The sequence below is a fragment of the Pinus tabuliformis genome, chromosome X, assembly GCF_031772625.1.
Source record: "Pinus tabuliformis cultivar Carrire ecotype Pingquan chromosome X, CPIR1, whole genome shotgun sequence".
In the NCBI taxonomy this organism is placed as follows: domain Eukaryota; kingdom Viridiplantae; phylum Streptophyta; class Pinopsida; order Pinales; family Pinaceae; genus Pinus; species Pinus tabuliformis.
Genome location: NC_142308.1, coordinates 1737994689 through 1738015279, shown reverse-complemented (window position 1 = coordinate 1738015279; position 20591 = coordinate 1737994689). Strand labels below are relative to the sequence as shown.

Sequence of the window (20591 nt, the reverse complement as noted above, 5' to 3'; positions counted from 1 at the left end):
GACTCCAAGTGATGGGATAAGACCTCTCAAAGAAGCTCAATGTGATGTTTTACCACATCCAAGAGGCTCTTCACTTAATTTGAGAGACCTACGAAAGACTTGCACTAGACCTAGGGTTTTATGAATAATCGTGGGAAGAAATACTTCCAAGGTACTCACTAGGGCAAGGCAAGGGAGAAGAGAGGATTTCTTGTGAAATTTCCTTAAATTGCAACAACTGGAATTTATTCTTCTAACTAGTTAGCAATTTATGATTTTCTGATTAATACCAAATAAATCACATTGCAATTCTTCACAAATAAATTCAGAAGCTAAATCAAATGCTGGAATTGAAAAAATAATGCACACACAATAAAATCGACACATTTTTGGAGTAATAGTCCTCGGAGAAACCTCGAAGGGAAAATTGGTGCAACAAATGAGGGTTTATTTTATTATTATGCAACAATAAAATCTGAGTACAATAATTTGGATGCCTTACTAGCAATCCTCTAGAAATTTTACTAGCAAAATAATTTGGAGAAATTTTCTCCCTTCTGCAAATAATCTCGGCCTCCCTATGACCTGCTTGAACCCCACTGAGAAAACTTGGCCTCCAAGAATTCGCACTGCGTGGCCTGAAAATTTTGCACTACTTGCTAACTGGTTCAAAATGATCCATCTTGCCTCCCTTCGCCTCTAGAAAGAAGTTGCTTTGCCATCCGGGTGATCTCATGGCCTTCAACAACTAAATTGACCTTTCTCACAACTGGGTTTTTGGCCACTTGCGCTGGTTATGCAACCATCTCTGTAGAAATATTCGACGTCCCTACTGCTACTGATTTGCTGCTGTGAATCTCTACCAGAATACTCGTCAATTGTTCCCTCAATCACTGATGCTCTCCTTCTTCGGTTCAAACTTCCCTTCCTGTTGAATCTTTGCAACTGGATAGCTCGATCTGCCAAGGAATTCGTTCTCCCTTTGTCTATCTCCATCCCATCGATATGCTCCTATAATCTCTCGTTGGAGCACTGTTACCCACCACCCTTGGGTGACTTTCTCCTAGATGGTCCTTGTTACCGCTCAAACTAGCAGGGGATCCTAGAGGGGCACTTGCTAGGTCAAGAGCAACAATGAAGCTAAATCCCACTGTCACCACAACTAAAGCTTCCTACTCTTTACAGACTTTCACTGATGGGAGGAGACTCGATATATAGAGAATCACTTATGAAGGTGTTGTAGCAGTTGCAACACCCTCCAAAATTTTGGCCTGCACTTAAATTTCAGAGCTTACTATGGATCCTGTGATTGATCGTTCCTTAGTCACTTATTGGTAAGATGATGATCTCAAGCTCCCCTCTTCGATCTTAAGAGTTGTTCATGCTTTTATCTTTATATAGTATGTGTCATCTTTGGGCATGGGGATTATCGCTTGTCATGCAAAGGGAAGTTTGTTTTGCTTCAAGGGGAAATATTTGTGAGAATGGGTTGTCCTCACCACATAGACATGTTTCGCACTCATTTCACGCACTCTTGCACAAGTGTTGCCTTTATCCTCCCAAAGTTTATCATCAGAGCCGCACATGTCATAAGTTGCCACAAAGGTTGTTGCATTAAGCGAAGTATGTGTTATATGTCTGGATGGTCTATGTTGTATCGCTAAGTGTTCAAGTGTGTGATCATAGTCAAGTTCTATCACTGTTCACATCGGTTCCATTGGTCCCACACTTAACCAATTTCCGAAGTTTCCCTAGCAACCTAGCCTTATCTAGCTTTCTTGAACTGCACATTTCGCATTTGCAACCCTCAAGCTTTTTCCCTTGCCTGCTGGAACTGCGCAATGCGCAGAAAGCCCAACCTCCCTTGGCATCCAAAACTGCGCAGTGGTTTCCTCCAGTGTCCTTCCCTCAGCCGGAACCCACTGTCTCCAGAAACTGCACAGTTTTGTCCCTCAGGCATCTCAGCTGCCCAATCCACCTTGCATCTTGAAACTGCGCAGATGTGTCCTCCCAGGGCCATATCCCGCAGCAGTCACTGCCCGCTTAAATTGCGCAATTGTGTCTCTCAGTGGCCACGAAGAAGGATGACATGCTAGATGACTCTCAAGGAGCTGAGGAGAAAGATAAGGAGACCAAGGAACCCAAGGTATGATAGAAGATCGAGACCGCATGAAGACTCCATCTGATGCATAACCCTTTGGAGGGTAGGTATGGAAAACAAAGCACATCTTTTGAAATACACCTCTTAGTGTAGCATGAAGGACCGCTTATCATTGTCATATCATTATGTCTTCAATGACATGCATGGTTGCAAGCATTGAAAGTCATTCCATGTGTTTCCTCTAAGTGTCTTGCTCCCTTTCGCTTGTTGGATCAATTGTCGTCTTTTGGCATGTTTGGTTGTTATGTCATGTTTGCGAGCCTTTCTGGTGACCTCGAAGGTTGGTATTTGTGTATACAAGTTGTCCTAGCCATGTAAACACCTGTTGCACTCATACACAAAGTTTTAAGCACTGTCGCACAAGTGTCGTCATGGTCATCCTAAAGTCTATCTCAAGTGTTGCACTTATCGCTTTTAGTTCTAAACAGTCTCATAGAGGGTAATGCTTTATCTTGTTGTTTAGGTGGTCTATGTTTCGTGTTGTCGAAGTATGCTAAGTGTGTCATCAGAATGTCAAGTTCCTCATAAGTTCACCTGCCTCCCACACTTAGCCATTTTCTTGAAAATCCTTCCGACCAGACAACTCTCTTTCCCCGGACCCTAACTGAGATGCACACTGCGTAGTCTCCCTCAGTGATGCTGCTCTGTCTGGAATTGCGCAGTGCACAGTCACTGTCCCCCCAGGGCAGTTGCACTGCGCAATTCCAGAGCTCAGTAGATTGCCTTCCTCCCCAGAATTGCTCAATAACTTCCTCAAGCCTAACTTGAACTACGCATTTCGCAATATCAGTCATCAAGCCTCCTCCCTGCTTGCTGGAACCCCGTAATGCGTAGAGACCCAAGCTGCCTTGCCTCCCAAAACTGTGCAAAAGTGTTCCCAAATGTCCTCCCTCATCCGGGACTCACTGATCCCAGAAACTGTGCAGATCTGTCCTATATGGTCCCTCTACTGCCTAGTCCTGCCTTCCCTCAGAACCGGCTGGGCCGCAGGGGTGGGGGGATGAGCTGCGTGGGGTGGCAGGGGGCTGACTCAAGGAGACGACCCCTACCACCCCTGGGTCGGCTGGGCCCCTCCCACCCTCGCAGCCCAACAAGCCTGGCCCCTGCCACCCCCGCAGCCCAACAGGCCCAGGGGTGGGCGGGGAGGGAGTTGTGCATCTCCCTCCCTGCCCACACCCGCAGGGCTGGGGGTGACCCCATAGGAGAAATTTTCTCCAAGATTTGTCTTTAGCCGATAGCCAACAACCCATTGACATCCACTTGATAGTTTTGATGTGCTACTTATCTCTGCGACATGAGCCAACCATTGTGTAGCCTCGCTCATTTGTCATAGTCATATGTTTGAAGGTGGGCCATCCAATCCTAAAGGTATGATTTTTCATTATGTAATTGGGTGTTTATGCTTGTTTTTATTGTCTACAGTTGGGTATGGATTACTGAGTGACTTGGAAGATGGAAAGTTTTTGACTGTATTGTTCCCTTACCTTAATTGGGGGGTTAATCTTTAATCCTAGTCCCGTGGGATCTCTTTTATTGGCTATTAGCTTTAGGAACGACACTACATGGGAAACCTTGATTTTGGTTGCGTGATCCCGCTTCCTGATACCATATATCTCACTCCCCTCCACTCATTACAAGCCCTTTTCACATTTTCCTATCTAGGTCCACATTTGTCCATTGGGTCCACGATATGTTAGCATCCCCTTCCCCTTTGTCCACACCTTGGGTTGGGCTTGGAACGATGCCCCAAAGGTTGATGCAGCTAAAAAAAGAGATAAAAGCATAAGATGGCTACATACAATATGAAATGTACCACAAAATGCAAAAGATGGTCAGGACAATAAAATCTAGCACGTGGGCAAAAGCCAAGCATGAGCTCTACTCCCTATCATCATGGCCATCACCCTGGTTCCTAGGGCCCCTATGAGTGGCCCTTGCATTATTAAGGAATCCATGAATGTTGCAACCCTTGGTGGGCGATGAACTGCCCCACTTTAAGTGGGTAATCACTGATATATATTACACTTCAGGCTCTCATCCCCTGGAGACCTAAGCAGTAAAATAAAGAAAAATCAATAAAAGGCAAAGGGAAAATGAAGAAGGGTGGAAAAACAAAGGTAGGGTAACTCATGTACCACGTATGCTCCCTCCTTACATTCATATACCCAAGGTATGGGCTCTCCTCATCATAGCTACCCTTGTACCATGGAATGTGGCTTGGAGCCCTCCCTTTGTACCAACTCCATTACATCATTATTTCACATGACACTTGCCATTTGAAGGATGAACTTTGGACATGTCATTCCCTTAGAGGTTGAAACCACCTAATAGGGTCCTTCATTAACCACTCCTACCCATGAAGGTAACACTATTACATGTTCAAAGTCACAAATTTGGAAGGGAAACCCACTATGAAGTGTCCACTTCTGCCCTTGATTAACAAGCTTATTCACTCAATTGCACTAATGAATCATTGTATTTGAAGGTGAGGAGATGCATTGGATCTTATAGAATATTGAAGGTGGGTTTTCATCTTGGAGTTGGCCTCCCTATACGGGATCTAAGCCCTCCAGAGGATCACAGTAGCATTTGTATGGCAAGCATTGAGAGCCATGGGCCTCCATTCATGCAGAACATTGGTTGCCACACCATGGGCTTCTTCAGAACTGTCATTTGCTTGTTCATGCCCCAATTATTTGAGATGATGATGCACTTGGACCACATTGCCCTAGCCGACTACACATTACACCTGACACTTGATGGCTGATGCAAGGCCTAAAGGAGGTTATGTCTTTCTTAGGGAGACATGGGAGGGCATGTGTCATATTCTAACCCTCATTGATGGAGCATCGACTTGATTTTGAGCCACATGGAGGCTCACGAGACCCATTTGAGGCCCACAACACCCAAATAGGGGTTTGGAGATGTTGTGCAGCATATAGAGGGCATGACCATCTTCATTCCTATTTTTGAGGCCCCCTCCCACATTTCTAGCACAAGAGGCCTCAATGTTGCCCCTCTAGGCCTCCACGCATGCATGATGTCAGCGTTGCGTGGGCTTAGGAGGATAATTCAATTTAATTTTAAAGCTATCATGGTTGGCTTGTAACCATGGGTTGGTTACTTAGCACATTAGACATGTAGAGGGGCTTTATTATTTGTAATTTGAACTCATAACAATGTATAAATAGATGAGACCTATTCTCATCTCAAACCATCACACTTGGGATTTTTGACCTCATTAGAGAATTTAGACCTGCAGTTTGAGGAGATTTTTGGATGTTTTTGGGATGAACTTTGATGTTTGGATCTTTATTGCTATCTTTTTGGAGCCTCTAATGTATTGTTGATGGATGGATATACTCTACATTGTCTTGTAAGTATTTCTTTATGGTGAAATTATCTTGCAAATAATGTCTAATGCATAGAATTTGTTCTCATGATAAGAATTCACACTTTATTTTATTGAATATCTTTCAAAATTTTAATTTTGGGAAGTTTTGCATGTGTTACTCATTGATGATGTGGAAAGAATGTTCCTAGTGGATAATGATTGCATTTAATCCATGAAACTCCATTAACTAATGCTAAAGAGGGTAATTTTTGAAAGGGGTAACTAGGGCTTCCTCTTTTAGCCTCCTTGAAGGTCAATTTAGCCAATTATAAGCACCCATGACTCCATACTCCCAATGGTCTAGGCACTAATCAAGTCCCTTGGTGGTCAAACTTGGATTTAATCCATAAAGTTTCCTTCTTTTCTATTCTTAAAATTCGTCCCTTTAAGGATAAGGAGGCTCCCCTAGGGCTTGGTGCAAAATCTTTTGGAGGAGGAATTTTCGAATTTCATTTGGATAGAAATCTTCCTTTATGTCTCCTCTAGAGGTCCTCAAGTTTTTGTGGAATTCCCATGGTGGATTCTCCATAAATTTCATGCCCCAGTTGTCACATTAAAAGCTAATCCTTTAGTTAGGGATTCTTTGAAGGCAAATTCCTTTGGTACTTGGTGAAGTAAACCATTCATTGCCTTTTCTCTTACCTACCCTGACTTTCGATGCACCTTTATGTCGTCTTAAATCACAACTTTGGGTCTTGTGTAGCCATCTTTCAAAGAGATTTTTCGTGGAAAGTCTTACTAGCTTCTCCCAAATATTGCGTCATTGTTGAATCTTTCCATTGAATGAGTCACCTTCTTCACTTCAAACCTATCAAAGAAACATTTCTCACAAGTGAGTATTACTGGGACTCCTCCCGTCGGTGAAAATATGAGAAGAGCAGGGGACTTAGGTTGTGGTGACAGTAGGTCTCTGTCCCAAGTGTTGTTGTGACGTCTAGCTTTTTCCTATTCACAAGGCCTGCTAGTTTGTGCAGCAACACGACCCTCAAATTTAGCCCAACACTCCTGCACTATTTCTCTCCAAAATTCCTTCTCCGGATGAGTGATTTCTCACCTAAAATTTTGCTTTTTAATTCCCTCTCCAAAATCTGTGTGAGGCCTCTCTGCTATTGCCCCAACACCCAAGAAACTTGCACCCATGAATTCCTGCTGAATCTGAAGCTCAATAGAAGCTCTTTATTGGAATCCTCTGACTCCTAGCTAGGGAGACACTCAAATTTTTTCGAAACTAGGCTGGATTTCGCTTGAAATTCTTGTGTTAAGCAACACTCCAAACCCTTGAGCTGAACAACTCCAAAAGAAGTTTATTTCTGAAGTGTTATAGTCAAAGGATACCCATAAATGATTCCTTGCTGCCTTATATAGTCATGGGCCTCTTATCTCCCCTTGGTGGCCCCCACAATCCACTAACTCGTCCCCCTTCCTTGAGGTTTGAATTGCCTCCTTTGGTGGCCCCCACATTCCAGTAGGAGTTCGATTTTCCCTCTTGGTGTGTATTGCCTCCTTGGTGGCCCCACCTTGCCTCCCAAAGTCACACTCCTCTGCCCATTGGTGCGACCCCACTTGACCGTGGGACCCACTTCCCCATCTCTCCTAACACTGTTGGCATAAGACAAGAGTATTTGCTCGCCTCCTTAGATAGTAAATAAAAAATTGGGGACAGTACATTGTTGTGTAGCCATTAAAAATATCAAAGTTATTGTAAAGAAAAGTATTATCATATATCAAGTTGGATCATAAAATTCAATTAATAAGTTAAACGTGATTTTAGAGAATAAGATGATGACATTCTAGGTCATTAAAATGAAGTCAAAATCGATATACCTTCATCAAAGGACTTGAACGATATCTCAAAGGTGATGCTTCAAGAAATCAATAGTCATACAAGGATGTAGAAAGAATTTGATGAAGATATCTCAGATAAAAACAAAGAAATTTCTCATTTAAAAGACCATAGTTAGAAATTACGCGCACAAGTCGAAAGTCGAAGGCTACAAAGCGAAAATTAGAACAAGAAAAAGAAGGTTTTCAGAAGAGACTCAATGGTGGCCTATCAGAACAAGATGAAGAAAATTCTTGTTTGAATAACCTTAATCAAAAGTTGTTGAAGAAATTAGAACATTAAAAAGTAAAGTCGATGAATCAGATGCTAAGGAACTTTGACGCCTTAGGAACCATAATCAAAATATACTTATGGAAATTAAGAAGCTTAAGGATGATAAGCAGTCATTGTAAAACAAAATAGAGCAATTCGACCAGATGGAAGCATTGAAGTCTTCAGGTAAAAATGTTCAAATTGCAGAGAAAAGAACACATACAAATTCTGTTAATATCACAACTCAGAAAGATGTCAATCCAGTTGAAGTAAAGATATACTTGGATCAGGATATTATAGTACGCATGAGGGAAATTCCGAGTGAAGATCCAACAATCAACCTAGCAACATCAATGCATGAAAAAGATTATATACCAAAAATAAACCAAGAAAACACCACAAGTACAATAAAGGAAAACGATATTACAAAAATACCTTATCGGCATTCTCAACATAAAAGCATATACTTCAACCAGTCAATGTATTGGCATCATTCAAAACGGAAACAACTAGCTTAATGTTCTGAAAAATATTTATGTTAGCAAAATTAAGACTCATGATAACAATTCATCTTGGAATGCCTATAAGAGAAACACTCCATAGAAGATCAATTTGGGATAGTTAAATGATAAATCTTTTTCATTTTGACAATTTTGCTCGGCACTCAGAATTTCATATCGTCTTGTTTCATCGAAGATAACAGCCTCAAGAATTGGGAGAGATGTGAAGAGATTACATGACAAAAAAAGGTATTGATCTTTTTCATCAATATGCTTTAAGGACAAAGTATTTCTAAAGGGAAGGTAATGTTATATATACAATAATATAAATAATAAACTCATAATTAAATAACTTATAATTAATGAAGGGACATATGAACGAACATGTCTCAATTAAAAGACATGACTCTTAATGAAGAGACACTCCCGCCTAGTATTTTGCGCCCTCATTTGTAATTCTCATCATATCATTTTCTCATACATTTATTTAATATATATTATTTTATCCTAAATGGATATTTTTATATTCCAAATCTTTTGGACAATTAACTCATGAACCCATTTTGGCTATCACAGTGAGAGCATTAAGTGTTCGGCAAATGTTGGAGATCTGTTAGTATCTGTTAGTACTGCCTTTCCTGATCCCTCCCATGTTTGGTTTATCATACCAATTCCATCTCTGGGCAGTGAAAGATAACTTCTCTAACCTAGATCTTGTGGACTGCAGATCATTACTAGATATTTTCCTTTTACTGGGAGTTCACCAACCTTGAGTATTAAGAGAGTTTCTGAATGTAACTCTTGGTTACTGCCCAAGGTAGTTCAAAGGATTCTTCTTCATCTCGGTCACTCTCTGATGACACTATGAAGCTCACATTTGGCAATTTTGCAGTGATAGATGGATCTATAGGCTTCTCCTCAATCTCGGGCATAGACCAAGGGAAGCTCTTATATTTCATCTTTCTGCTGGTGCTGGGAGTTTATCAACCTTGAATTTTAGGAGAGTTTCTGAATGTAACTCTTGGTTACTGCCTAAGGTAGTTCAATAGATTCCTCTTGGTCTCGGCCAGTCTCTGATGACTTTATCGAGCTCAGATTTTGCAATTTCACAGAGATAGATGGACCTGTAGTCTTCTCCTCAAGCTCCGGCAAAGACCAAGGGAAGCTCGTATATTTCATTTTTTGCCTGTGTTCCGACTATCTCTCTTTCTTCTGCAGCGTTGTCTTTTTGATTGTCTTTATCTTTTGAGCTGTCCTCTATTGTAGAGAATTCATTGACTATGGATCTGACCCCATTTTTTATAATAGCACACTATTTATCTACTCTCTTTTTGCTATAGGGGGGAGATGTCCCTGACACTACTTATTTTGCCATTATTACTTTTAAGTATTTTTTAGTCTCATCGAGCTATTTTGGTCATCTGTGGACATTAACCTAGTTTCTTCTTTCTATTCTGGCCATATCTTAGTAAGCAAAGTATTAAATGAAGTACTTGTTAGTGTGTACTTGCAAGCAAATTTTTTCTTGACTGTGAGTCTGCAGTCAGTTCTTGCAAGAAGTCACAACTCAACTCCTTGATGCAGCAGAAGGAAGATTTAAGCAAGTATTCCAAAACTTTGAAAGCACCAAGGAGGATATAAATGATGGTACTTTCACATTTATTGGTGAAGCATTTTCCAGGATTTGCAGGCGTGGACATGCAGGTTGTTTCTCCTCTCTTATAAATTGTATCTTTATGAATGGGTTCTAAAAATCTGGTTGTCCTTATTGCATAGGTCTAACGGTCTACCAGTTAGGGTTGATGTTATGGTTAGATTACCACAGGTTTTACTACATAAGTGTTTGCATATATCCATCATAATTAATTTTTGATCTTGTGTTGTTTTTGGGCCTAAATACTCTACGGGTCAGAAACTATAGGCGGTTAGTTTGCCCACTTCCTTGGCTTATTTTAACATGCATACAGCTTGCTTTTTGAGACAAATTTGATGTAGGCCTATCTTTATGTTTGGGCTGTCTATTATTATTAATATTAAGACAACAATACTCTTAGAGGTGCACCCTAGAAGAGGCTATTTTCAGCTTGCTTATTTGTGGATATTGAAAGAGGGAGTTATTCTTGATAGAAGGTGAACTAGTGACTCATGAGGGGTATCTATCAGATGCAAGGCTGTTTTCTTAACTAGACTAAAGTGCATGGATGATGGCGATCGTACTAAATGGAGTGCATCACACAAGAGAGGGAGTTAGCATGCCATGCAAAGAGTTGAGTTAACTTCTAGTTAGATATTTTCTTTCTCACCTCTGGCATGCATGCCATGGGAGGTCTTTTTACCTTCTTTTGTACAGACAAGTTAGAGACTCTGGAGCATGAGATTTGGAATTTGTTACATGTTTTAGAAGTTCTTTGCAACCACATTCTTCCATCCTTTCTAGACTTGAAAGATTTTCATTACTGTGCTATAGAGATTCACAGGGCTGCTCCTGGTTTATTGCATCTATGATGGATTCTTTTATTCTTTTTAGATCTTTGAACCTTTGAGTTTGTTTTCTGTGTGCTAATCGTGCTGCAGAGCTTATGCTTTTATGTTTATGTATTTGTTTTCAATTCCCCTTTCACTCAAAGTGAATATTCTCTCTTGTTTACTTCTGTTCTCACTGCTCAAAATTAATTAAGAAAACTAATCTCATTTTCTACAGTTTTATTTACAATATATATATTTTTAATTAATAAAATGCATATTAGATTTACAGAAAAATATTTACAAACAACAAAGCAAAACGTGAAAGGGTATATATAATTGAACATCATAACCTCTTCTGTAAAGCAACTAAGATTGAAAGAATGAGAATAGGCGGTGTGTGGGGTCAAGAGCACAGGCATCCTTGATCAACAGAGTGTCCTTAGCCAGGATTTGATGGCATATCTCATCTTGTCACAGAGAACAAAGAAAAGCTGATAATGAATTGGGCTTACTATGAAAGACAAACTTACACCTGACTTCCAAAGGACAAATAAAAGATGAAATCTGCAAACACTGTCGTATTTTGGAGAAAGCAAAATGAACAAGAAAGTGGCCATCCTTAATTGAAACCATGACCACTAAACTTGAACCTCCACATTTGTTACCCTGCCACCTACCATCTTCATTGTAGAAATTTCACAAATCAGACAATTCAAAAAATTCACCCCTTAAGTGTTGAAAAGTAACTAGGTTCGGTCTTCATAAAGACATGTGTAATTGTGATTTTATGTAATTGATGAAAAGAAAAATAAAATTATTACTATGCCTGTCTCAAGGGTTTCATGAGCAACGAATTTTATTTTTAGTGATGGCTCCCATTGTGAGCCTTTAGGATTGAGTCATCTAGTCATAAAAGTCTAATTGAGTCTATGTCATGTATGAAGGACCCTTTTTTGGGCATATTATAATTTGTATGAGTCATTAGATTAGTGTAAACAGCCCTCCAAGACCAAGCAAAATCTCCTCATGCAAGTCGGCTTCAAAAGAAATTAATTATCTCCTCAGAACAGTCATGCCGTCAGCAGAGTAGTGCAAGGGTAAGAACGTAAGGGCAGCGGTAAGGACAGTTGTACAGTCCTCTAAGGTCCTCAAGGAAGCTGAAATAAGGAACAGTTCTGAAGCAGTGAAGAGGAAACCGAATTCTAAAGGGTAGCCAAGAAAGAGGAGAAGCAAGAAGAATCTTATCAAGGAGTTTTGTACCTTGGCCTTGGAAGGGAAAATAGGTCAAGGGTTTTGGTCTTTGTATTCGTCAGTTGGAATCTCTATAAGAAGAATTTGTGCAGGTTTTCCTTTCAAAGAGTGAGTGGTTTTAACCCTGGATAACAGCCTATATTTTCTGTCTCTTGTCTCTTTATGGTTTATGCATTGGTAGTTTTTTGATGAAGCAGAACACTAATAACCTAAGTAAAAGAAGATCCTAATCTAAAGAAGTAAAAACACTCACAAGCAATTACTAATAGAAGAGAAATCATCTAATATCATTGCCCTAGATTTCTCAACATGGTATCAGAGCTAAGGTAACTAAATCAAGGAAGGGCATCTTATCAAGAGACACACAAGGATCAAATTTCAAGGAAGGCATCAAAGTGAAGATCATCTTGAAGTCAAAGGAAGCATCATAACCCTAGATCAAAGAAGTCTACAAAGAAGTATTGGGATCATCATCAAGACAAGAAGGCCAAAATCATACTTCTACTCAAATTGAAGAGATCTACAAATCAAGTTAAAGTGTTTTAAAGACTATTTATCCAAAGGAAGCTAGATCAAAAGGTGGTGTCATCAAGACTCTCTCTTGTTGGAACACGTTCTTACCATTAAAGACATCACCAAGAAGTCATCACTGATCTTCATCAACAAGACTTCACCATCAAAAGGGATCTCCCTATCCTCAACAAAGAGAAGTTTCTATTCTCTATATGATCATCAACATCAAGGAAGCAACAAGGATAAAGGAGCATCCTATTAAGTAAGTATATGACCTTATCTGAATTTGTCAAAATGTCTTTTTGCAAGGAGAGCAACAAATTGGTTGGGGCTTCAAACTATCTTGCATAGAAGAAAAGGACAGATCTAACTCTCATTGAAAATGAAGTCATGTATCATGTCAAAGGATCTATCACAAAACCAGGAGAGGAAGATGCTGAAGCTCTTGCCAAATATATGAAAGGGGAAGTTGGGCTCAAAGGATTCTCATAGAATCCATCAAGTATCCCCTCATCTTATATGTATCTAAACTTGCAATTTCAAAAGAAATCTATGACAAATTGGTAGAGTTGTATTCCGTAAGCATGTTGGAGAAGTCATATCATTAAGGCAAGAACTCTACAAGCTGAAGATGTCTAAGGAAGATCTCTTTTATGAGGGTAACTTGATTCATTTACAGCATCCCAAAATCCTATTAACAAGAGTGACTTAGATATGCGGCTTGCTTGCTTGGGAAGCAAGGTGAAAGGCTCTCTAGGAAGGGCTAAGAGGATTCTCAAGGCTAGGGTTTGGGAATATATCTTGCAAAGATGATTCCTAGGGTTGGAAACCCCTATGGAGAATTGCTCTTTGTGTGATCTTTGTGGAATTGGTGTCAATAGGTTGTGAGACCACACGGGACCAAGCAGACCAAAAAATTAGGTCAAAAGTATGGAGTTGATCACCTAATGAGGGGCTTGACCTAATTAGGGAGGAGAATAGGATCAAATGACACATTTTCTTTGAATTTTGAATTCAATGATCCTAATGAGGACACTAGCCAAGGGAAAACTAGGGCAAGAAATGGTCCTTGAGCTAGGGCTTACTATATCTCAAGGCCCCACTGTCGGATATGCTTCAAATTTGGAGGGCCTCTAGAGCAAACCTCATCGCAGTTGTGAACCAAAAATCGAAGTGTTTGGATGGCTAGATTGTGAGATATTTGATGCCCTAGGTGACCTATGTAGGCTAGGCTTAGAAAAAGAGGGAGGTGAAAAGAATAAGCATCGAAAATGATCACAAATGGAGGATTAGTGCCTTGTCCTTTGGGGGAGATGGTGTCAAGTTGAATTCACCCAATGAAGGAGGCCTTCAACAACTTCGAATGGCATTTAGAGGATGAGAACAACTGCTGCAAGGACTTTATACTTCAGGTTGCAATAAATGATGACTTGTGGAGATGTATTTAACATAAATTATCTCTAGGAACATTCACCCATTCATACATGGCCCATGACATGATGCAACACTATAAAAGATTAAATTTCCATAATTTCACATAAGAAAACCAGTGAATTTCAACCTAGTATAGCCAAAATCCCAACAACATGCATGTGAAAAAAGTAAATAACAAGAATAGCGTTAAAAGAGCACTTACATGTAAGAAAGAGTATATCCAATCGTCAACATATGCGAATAGTGAAGCTCCAAGACAAGGATCCAAGCATCAAAATTCATCCATTCATCCAAACTCGTCCTCCAAGAAGGGTAGCGGAAATATCACAAGAGAAGATAACCCAATCCAAGTGATGATGAATGAGGGAATGCCTCTCTTCTATTTATACAATCCTCTAAGGGATTCAAATAGCCTAATTTGGACTAATAATGGCCCTAAAATAAAATAATGTGCATAATAACAATACTTTTGGTGACAAACCCACCAAAATAGCTCAATGAAACAAGAATAAGCTTGTCAAGAGGGTAGAATGATCAATATAATGAGTCATTGGGCCTTTGAGGAGGCCTAATGAAATCCTAGGGGTGCCATGATGTAAAATTGGACTCCAAACATATTGGACAAGGGGTTCGCCCCTTGTTTTCCAATTAAGAACCTGTGGTTCTCCCAAGTGGGTGTGGGGCCACAAGGACATCCTCATGGGTCTCCAAGTGGATTGGAAATTCTTGTAGACCAACTGTAAGGGCTAGGATGATGACATAAGCCTTCCCTCTGCAACGGGAGAAATTCTTTGGACCCTGGAACATCTGCCAAGTTTATGGTGCATGTGTGGAGCCGATTGGGCATGGTGAACTAGGTGCATCATTTTCATCCCAAAAGTGGAACACAAGCAATCAACGAGTGGTGCTGGGCATCCATGAAGTACTCTTTGTTATGGTGGAGGCCCATGGTTCTCAATGCTCACCCTACAAGTGCCAATGTGGCCCTTTGGAGGGCTAGGACCTCGTATAGGGTGACTAAGCCCAATATGGAGACCCACTTATAATCTTGCATAAGATCCAATGCGTCCCTTTGTCCTCCTATACAAAAAATCATTAGAATAATCAAGTAAACGAGCTTACAAGTCATGGAATCAATGGGGCACTTCATGGTGGCATGCCCTTCCATAGTGGGCTTTGGCTTGTATAGGTTTCTCCAAGCTCAAGAAGGGGCTAATCAAGGAACCTATTAGGCGGTTTCAACCTTTAAAGGAGGCGGCATGTCCATGGTACATCCCTCAAGTGGTAGGTGGTAAATGATATAGTAATAGAACGGAGTGGGGATTAGGGTATTCATCCAAAGCACATGTCATGGTACAATAGTAGCTATAATAAGGGAAGCCCACACCTAGGCATGTGAGTGTAGGAGGGAGAAAATCGTGGTACATGAGTTACCTCGGCCTTTGTTTTTCCACCTTTTTTCATATGCCTTTTGCCTTTGACTGATTTTTCTTCATAACTGCTCGGGGCTTTAGGGGATGAGAGCATGATGTGTAGTATATGGCAATGGATACCCCCTTAAGGTGGGGCGGTTCATTGCCCACCAGGGGTTGGGACAATCATGGGTTCCTTAATGATGGAGGGGGCTCATCTAGGGCCCATAGGAACCCGAGTGATGGCCATGGATAAGGGGTAGAGCTCATGTTTGGGTATTGCCCACGTGCTAAATTTGTATGTCCCGACCATCTTTTGCATTTTGTGGTAAATTTCCTGTTGAGAATGGCCAAATTATGCTTTTTCCTTATCTTTTAGCTGCATGAACCTCCAGGCATCGTTCCAGGCCTAACCCAAGGTGTGGGCAAGGGGAAGGGGAGGCAAACCCTATGTGGGCCCAGTGGACACATGTGGATCAAGATGGGAAAAATGGTAAATAGGGTTAAAATGAGTGGAAGGGGATGACATATGTGGTTTTGGGGAGCGGGACCATGCAACCAAAGTCGGGATTTCCCATGTAGTGCCAACTCTAAATCTAATGGCCAGTAAAGGAGATCCTGCGGTAATAGGATACAAGGTTAATCATAAAACGGGGCAGTGGAGACAAGAGTACAAACCTAGCCCACTCTTTCTGGCGAATTCCCCCACCAATTCATCCCCAAAAGTGCCCATGATAAGTAAGGAAAATTACTCAACTATACCAATGAAAAGTCATACCTTTGGGGTCGGGAGGCCCACCTTCAAACATACATTCATAACAGATGGGCTAGGGACCACATGGATGGCTTAGGTGGTGGAGAAAATGGCACACCAAACTATCTAGGGGTTGCTGGGTGCCGATTGAGGACCATCTAGGAGAAAAATTTCTCTTATTCACACTACACATAGGTGGTGGGTAACAAGAGCCAAAGGAGGCCAACGATACATGTGTGGGTCTATGCCCTTAAATGCAACATACAAAGGTACATGTGGGCACACACATATGGAGTACTAAACTCCAAGTGTACGCATGTTAAGCTTCAAGGTGATGTTGTCCACAAGCATGGCTCCAAATGCAAGGGGTTTCCATGAGATGTGTCCAACACTCCTACAAGGTCCTTGTTGTTGCAAAATCTAGCAGGCTTGATGCAAAGCCTCATTGGGTGGTGCTAGACCTTATGGTAACAAGAGAAAAGGTTTCCAAAGTCAACGCAACAACCTTTGTCATGCTCTTTACTGGATATACATGATAAGGAAGGCTTCCCAAAATCACCTAGAAAGATCCTCTAATACGAGAGCTTAAGTGTTAGTTTTTATAGCATCAGATAGGTGTTTTAGTCTCGATTTGTGTCTAGGAGACTAAGTAACACGAGATCTCCAGAACCTAGAAAAGGTTTCGGGAGAAAACAACTAGAGACCAATCAATTAAATTAGTTAAAATATGCCCAAGTCTAACTTAGGGAAATCGATTAATTAAAGGGAATTAATTGAGTATGTGAAGATTAATCACACATCCATATCACCATATGCATGCAAATTAACTCACAGAACAATAAACTGACGGAAAAGGCAGAGAGCCATCATGTGGTCTCTCGTGCTCATGTAATTCTCTCTTTTTTCAAATAATTTAATAATACATTTAAATACATGAGTAAGTGGTCTTAAGATAGCGCGTCTATCTTAGACTCACTTGGTTGAGACAATTTCTCGACTTACACACTAATTTAGGAGACCTAGTTGGAGAGAATCTCTCATCCAAACTAGAATCCTTGGTTTGAGGAATTCTCATGATTTTATTTATTTAATTTAATAATTGGATTTATTATTGATTTTTAAGAGAGTGAGGCTAACATTCCCCCCCTCAATGATAAATCCAAAACGAACAAGGAACCATCTTCCAAGTTCTCAAGTAGATCCTCAAGAAAACACTGCCTGAAAACTTACCAAAGCTGGATGCTGGAAAAAACTCAAAGCTGAAGAGAACTTGAATCAGCTGCATGTCTAATTCATCTCTGAATATTGCTTGACAACTCCATCATGTGCCAAGCTGCAAAAGGATTTAACTGTCCTTTGCTTGAAAACAACATCCGGTGTCCACTCACACAATTTGATGAACGCCCACTGGTGTATTTGCTGATGATGATCGTCCACTGGCTGATGAAGATCTCCCACTGGCTAATGAAGATGCCCACTGGCTGCTTTGTTGATGTTGATGAGACTTTCAGTCTGATAACCACTTGTAAATTTCATTGACATTTTCCCCCATTTGTCAGCTGAAAGGAGAGACAATCATCTGTATTTGATATCTGAACTCCCCCCCTTCAGGTGTAGGAGAGTTTCACTGTTGTACTCCCCCGTTCAACGGCATGAGAGTACCATCGTCATTTGACTGTTGGCTGCAATATGTGTGAGTGAATCCGATTGTAAAACTTGTACAATCTTTTGGCTGTGGATGACCATTCCCAGGGATCAATCCATGAATAATTTATCTTCAATTTGGCTGACTATCGTTGGTTGCAGCATTTCTCTGATGTATGATTGGACTTGCCACAATGGCTACAAGGATGGAGATCAAAACACTGATCTTCCAGATGACCGGTTCTTTGACAATGAGAACATTTTGGTTTGTTTGCAACTTGAGTTTGCATGCATTTCTGTTTGTCTGCACTTTCAGTTTGTGTGCATTGATGTCTGTCTGCAACTTGCAAAGAACTTGCTGAGGTGATATGTTCAAGTAATCCGTTACTGACTAACTCAATGGGCTTTGAATAATCAGGGATATGTAAGTTGTCATCATCTTCGACATATCCTAGGCCGCGTCGATTTCGATTACTTTGGATTGCTTCCCATGGCTTGATGATGGGTTTGGAAGAAAGTGGCACTGGAACAACTTCAACACTTGAAGCTGGTTGGATGAATGAGTTCGAATGATCAGCTGTATCTGGAAAAGACTTGGAAGCAACACGCTTCTCTTGCAACTCAATTCTTTGCAGTTGCGACTCCAGTTGAAGGAACTCAATCATTTCATGTGCATGTTGAATATGCACTTGAATGTGAGCAAGAGTGGTTTTGTTGATTTGTACCATGTCTTCAGCAGTTGAGAGGATCAAATTATTAAGAATCTTTAACAACTGAATGCTTTTCGCCATGTGAACTTGTTGGAACTCACGCTCGCTTGCTTTTAATACTTGCTGAATTTGTAGAACTCACTCACTTGATGACGAGTGATTGTTGCACGCTCGCTTGCTTTCACACTTGCTTTGATTGTTTGAATGATGATTGCTTAAAACATTGGCTTGATTTGATGCTCACTTGAACATGCTTGATTGATTACTGACACTTGTGATTTCTTGAATGTACTCATTGAATGTGATGATTTGTAAAAAAGGAAAGGGTGTCGAACACTGTCGAAAATGCACCCAAGATACAAATGACAAGTTCAATCTTGATGACTCAGTTGAAGACTTACTTGACTTAATGTATTCACCTTAATAATTCAAATTAGGGTGTTGGTTACAATCGAGAATGCACCCATACAATTCAGTTAAAAAATGTTTATTTACAAGTGATACAAAAAGTGTTGAAGATGTTGATGTCTTCTTGGCTTGAAATGCTTGATTTTGTAGCATCCTTAACTTGATTTCTTTGATTACATAATGTTAAATGTGCTTGCTTGGAAGATCATCTTATTAAGTTGATGATGTGACGCTTTGTGCTTGTGTACTTTAAGCTTGATTACAATAGCTTGAATGGATGACTTGTATATGTAAACTTTCTTATGTGCATGTAGTTGTTTTGTTGAAGCATAAGAAAAAGAGAATTTTTACAAAATCGACACAAGTCATGCAAGCATATTCACGACACAGTGTGTACCTATGATCCCCTTATTCAATTTCGGGCGGATCTAGGACACAAGCACCACAAAAATTATGATTTTATTAATTACTGAAGTACATCAATCTTCACCTTCACAACATCGTGAATGAAATTTCTCAAACAATGAGAATGCTACGCTCCCACAGCCCCTTGAAGCAACTTGTCTTCAAAAATAAATGTGCACTGACACAATCTGCTAAAACTAAAGCTTTCTTCAAAATACAACAAAAAAATCTTCACTTATCACTCCAAAATAAAAAATTTACAAATTAAAAGCATACCTTATCCAACAGTGTTTAAAAGGATTTGTAAAAAGAAATGAACACAAACTAAAGCCAAGCAACTTGTCTTGTACAAAAAACTATAGCCACATGCGAAATCGTAATTGCATGCATCGATTCTACGGAATTCCTGTTTAATTCACCTTTGCACGGTCGAATGCTGTGAGCCAGCCAATATTTTGCTGATTTGTCTTTAGTTAATCGTTTGAACTGCTAAAAATGGCGCCGGACAGCGTGCAAATGCCAGCTTCGGTTAATAACTGACCAAACTTGAAAAACGTTGATCTTCGCAGTCATGCCTTCAATGTAGGCGACATCAAAATAACTACATATCAAGAAAATAATCAAAATTGAATGCCTTATTCTTTAATATCCCGAGTAAACCTTCACTTGGACCACAATGCAGTGCTATGGACCAACGCTATATTTAATTTTCATCCTAATTTTCAGATAGCTTCAAAGTATTCTTTACTCAATTTGGGATCTGGCTTCATTGATTTGTCTCCTGGCTTCCACCCAACTAGGCAAACTTCATCGGGGTTATCCTGAACATATTGAAGAGCTTGTAATGTACGCAACGTTTCATCCACACTACGACCAATGGCTAGATTGTTGATTGTGGAGTGTTGAATCACACCCTCCTTGTCAATAATAAAGAGTCCGCGTAATGCTATTCCCTGATCTGCAATCAAAACATTGTAGGCTTTTGAAATACCCTTCGTAACATCAGATATCAGAGGATATTTCAAATCACCAAGACCGCTAGCTTTCCTATCAGTTTGAACCCAAGCAAGGTGAGAAAACACACTATCAATAGAAACACCAAGAATTTCAGTGTTCAACTTCTCAAACTCAGAATATCTGTCACTAAAAGCAGTGATTTCTGTGGGGCAGACAAAAGTGAAGTCCAAAGGATAGAAAAATAGAATAACATATTTTTCCCAATGTATTCAGACAGCTTGACCTTGATGAACTCTTGATCAAAAACAACCTCTGCTTCAAAATCAGGAGCCTTGTTTCCAACCAATGGAAGTTCACCAGCATTGACGACCAGCCTCCTCCATACAACACATAATACGCTGCATACTACAAAGTCAGTGTGAAGATCGTGAAGACGTCAAACACGTCAAATAGAATAATTTTCTCTGCGGGAAATGGCCTGAAACTGGTTCTTCGTCGAAGTAGGCCC

General features: G+C 40.3%; 1 protein-coding gene and 1 pseudogene across 2 annotated transcripts in view; one reads left to right on the top strand and one right to left on the bottom strand.

Moving 5' to 3' along the window:
* Positions 1–20591, top strand: part of EMB2423 (telomere length regulation TEL2 family protein) — a 254412-nt gene that overhangs the window by 107780 nt on the left and 126041 nt on the right. For both annotated transcript variants that reach the window (XM_089449026.1, XM_089449027.1), the window contains one exon: positions 9673–9833. In XM_089449026.1, coding sequence (XP_089305152.1) covers positions 9673–9833 — 161 coding nt within the window. The remainder of the gene's footprint in view (positions 1–9672; positions 9834–20591) is intronic.
* Positions 19681–20591, bottom strand: part of LOC149146741 (2-Cys peroxiredoxin BAS1, chloroplastic pseudogene) — a 36018-nt pseudogene continuing 35107 nt past the window's right edge.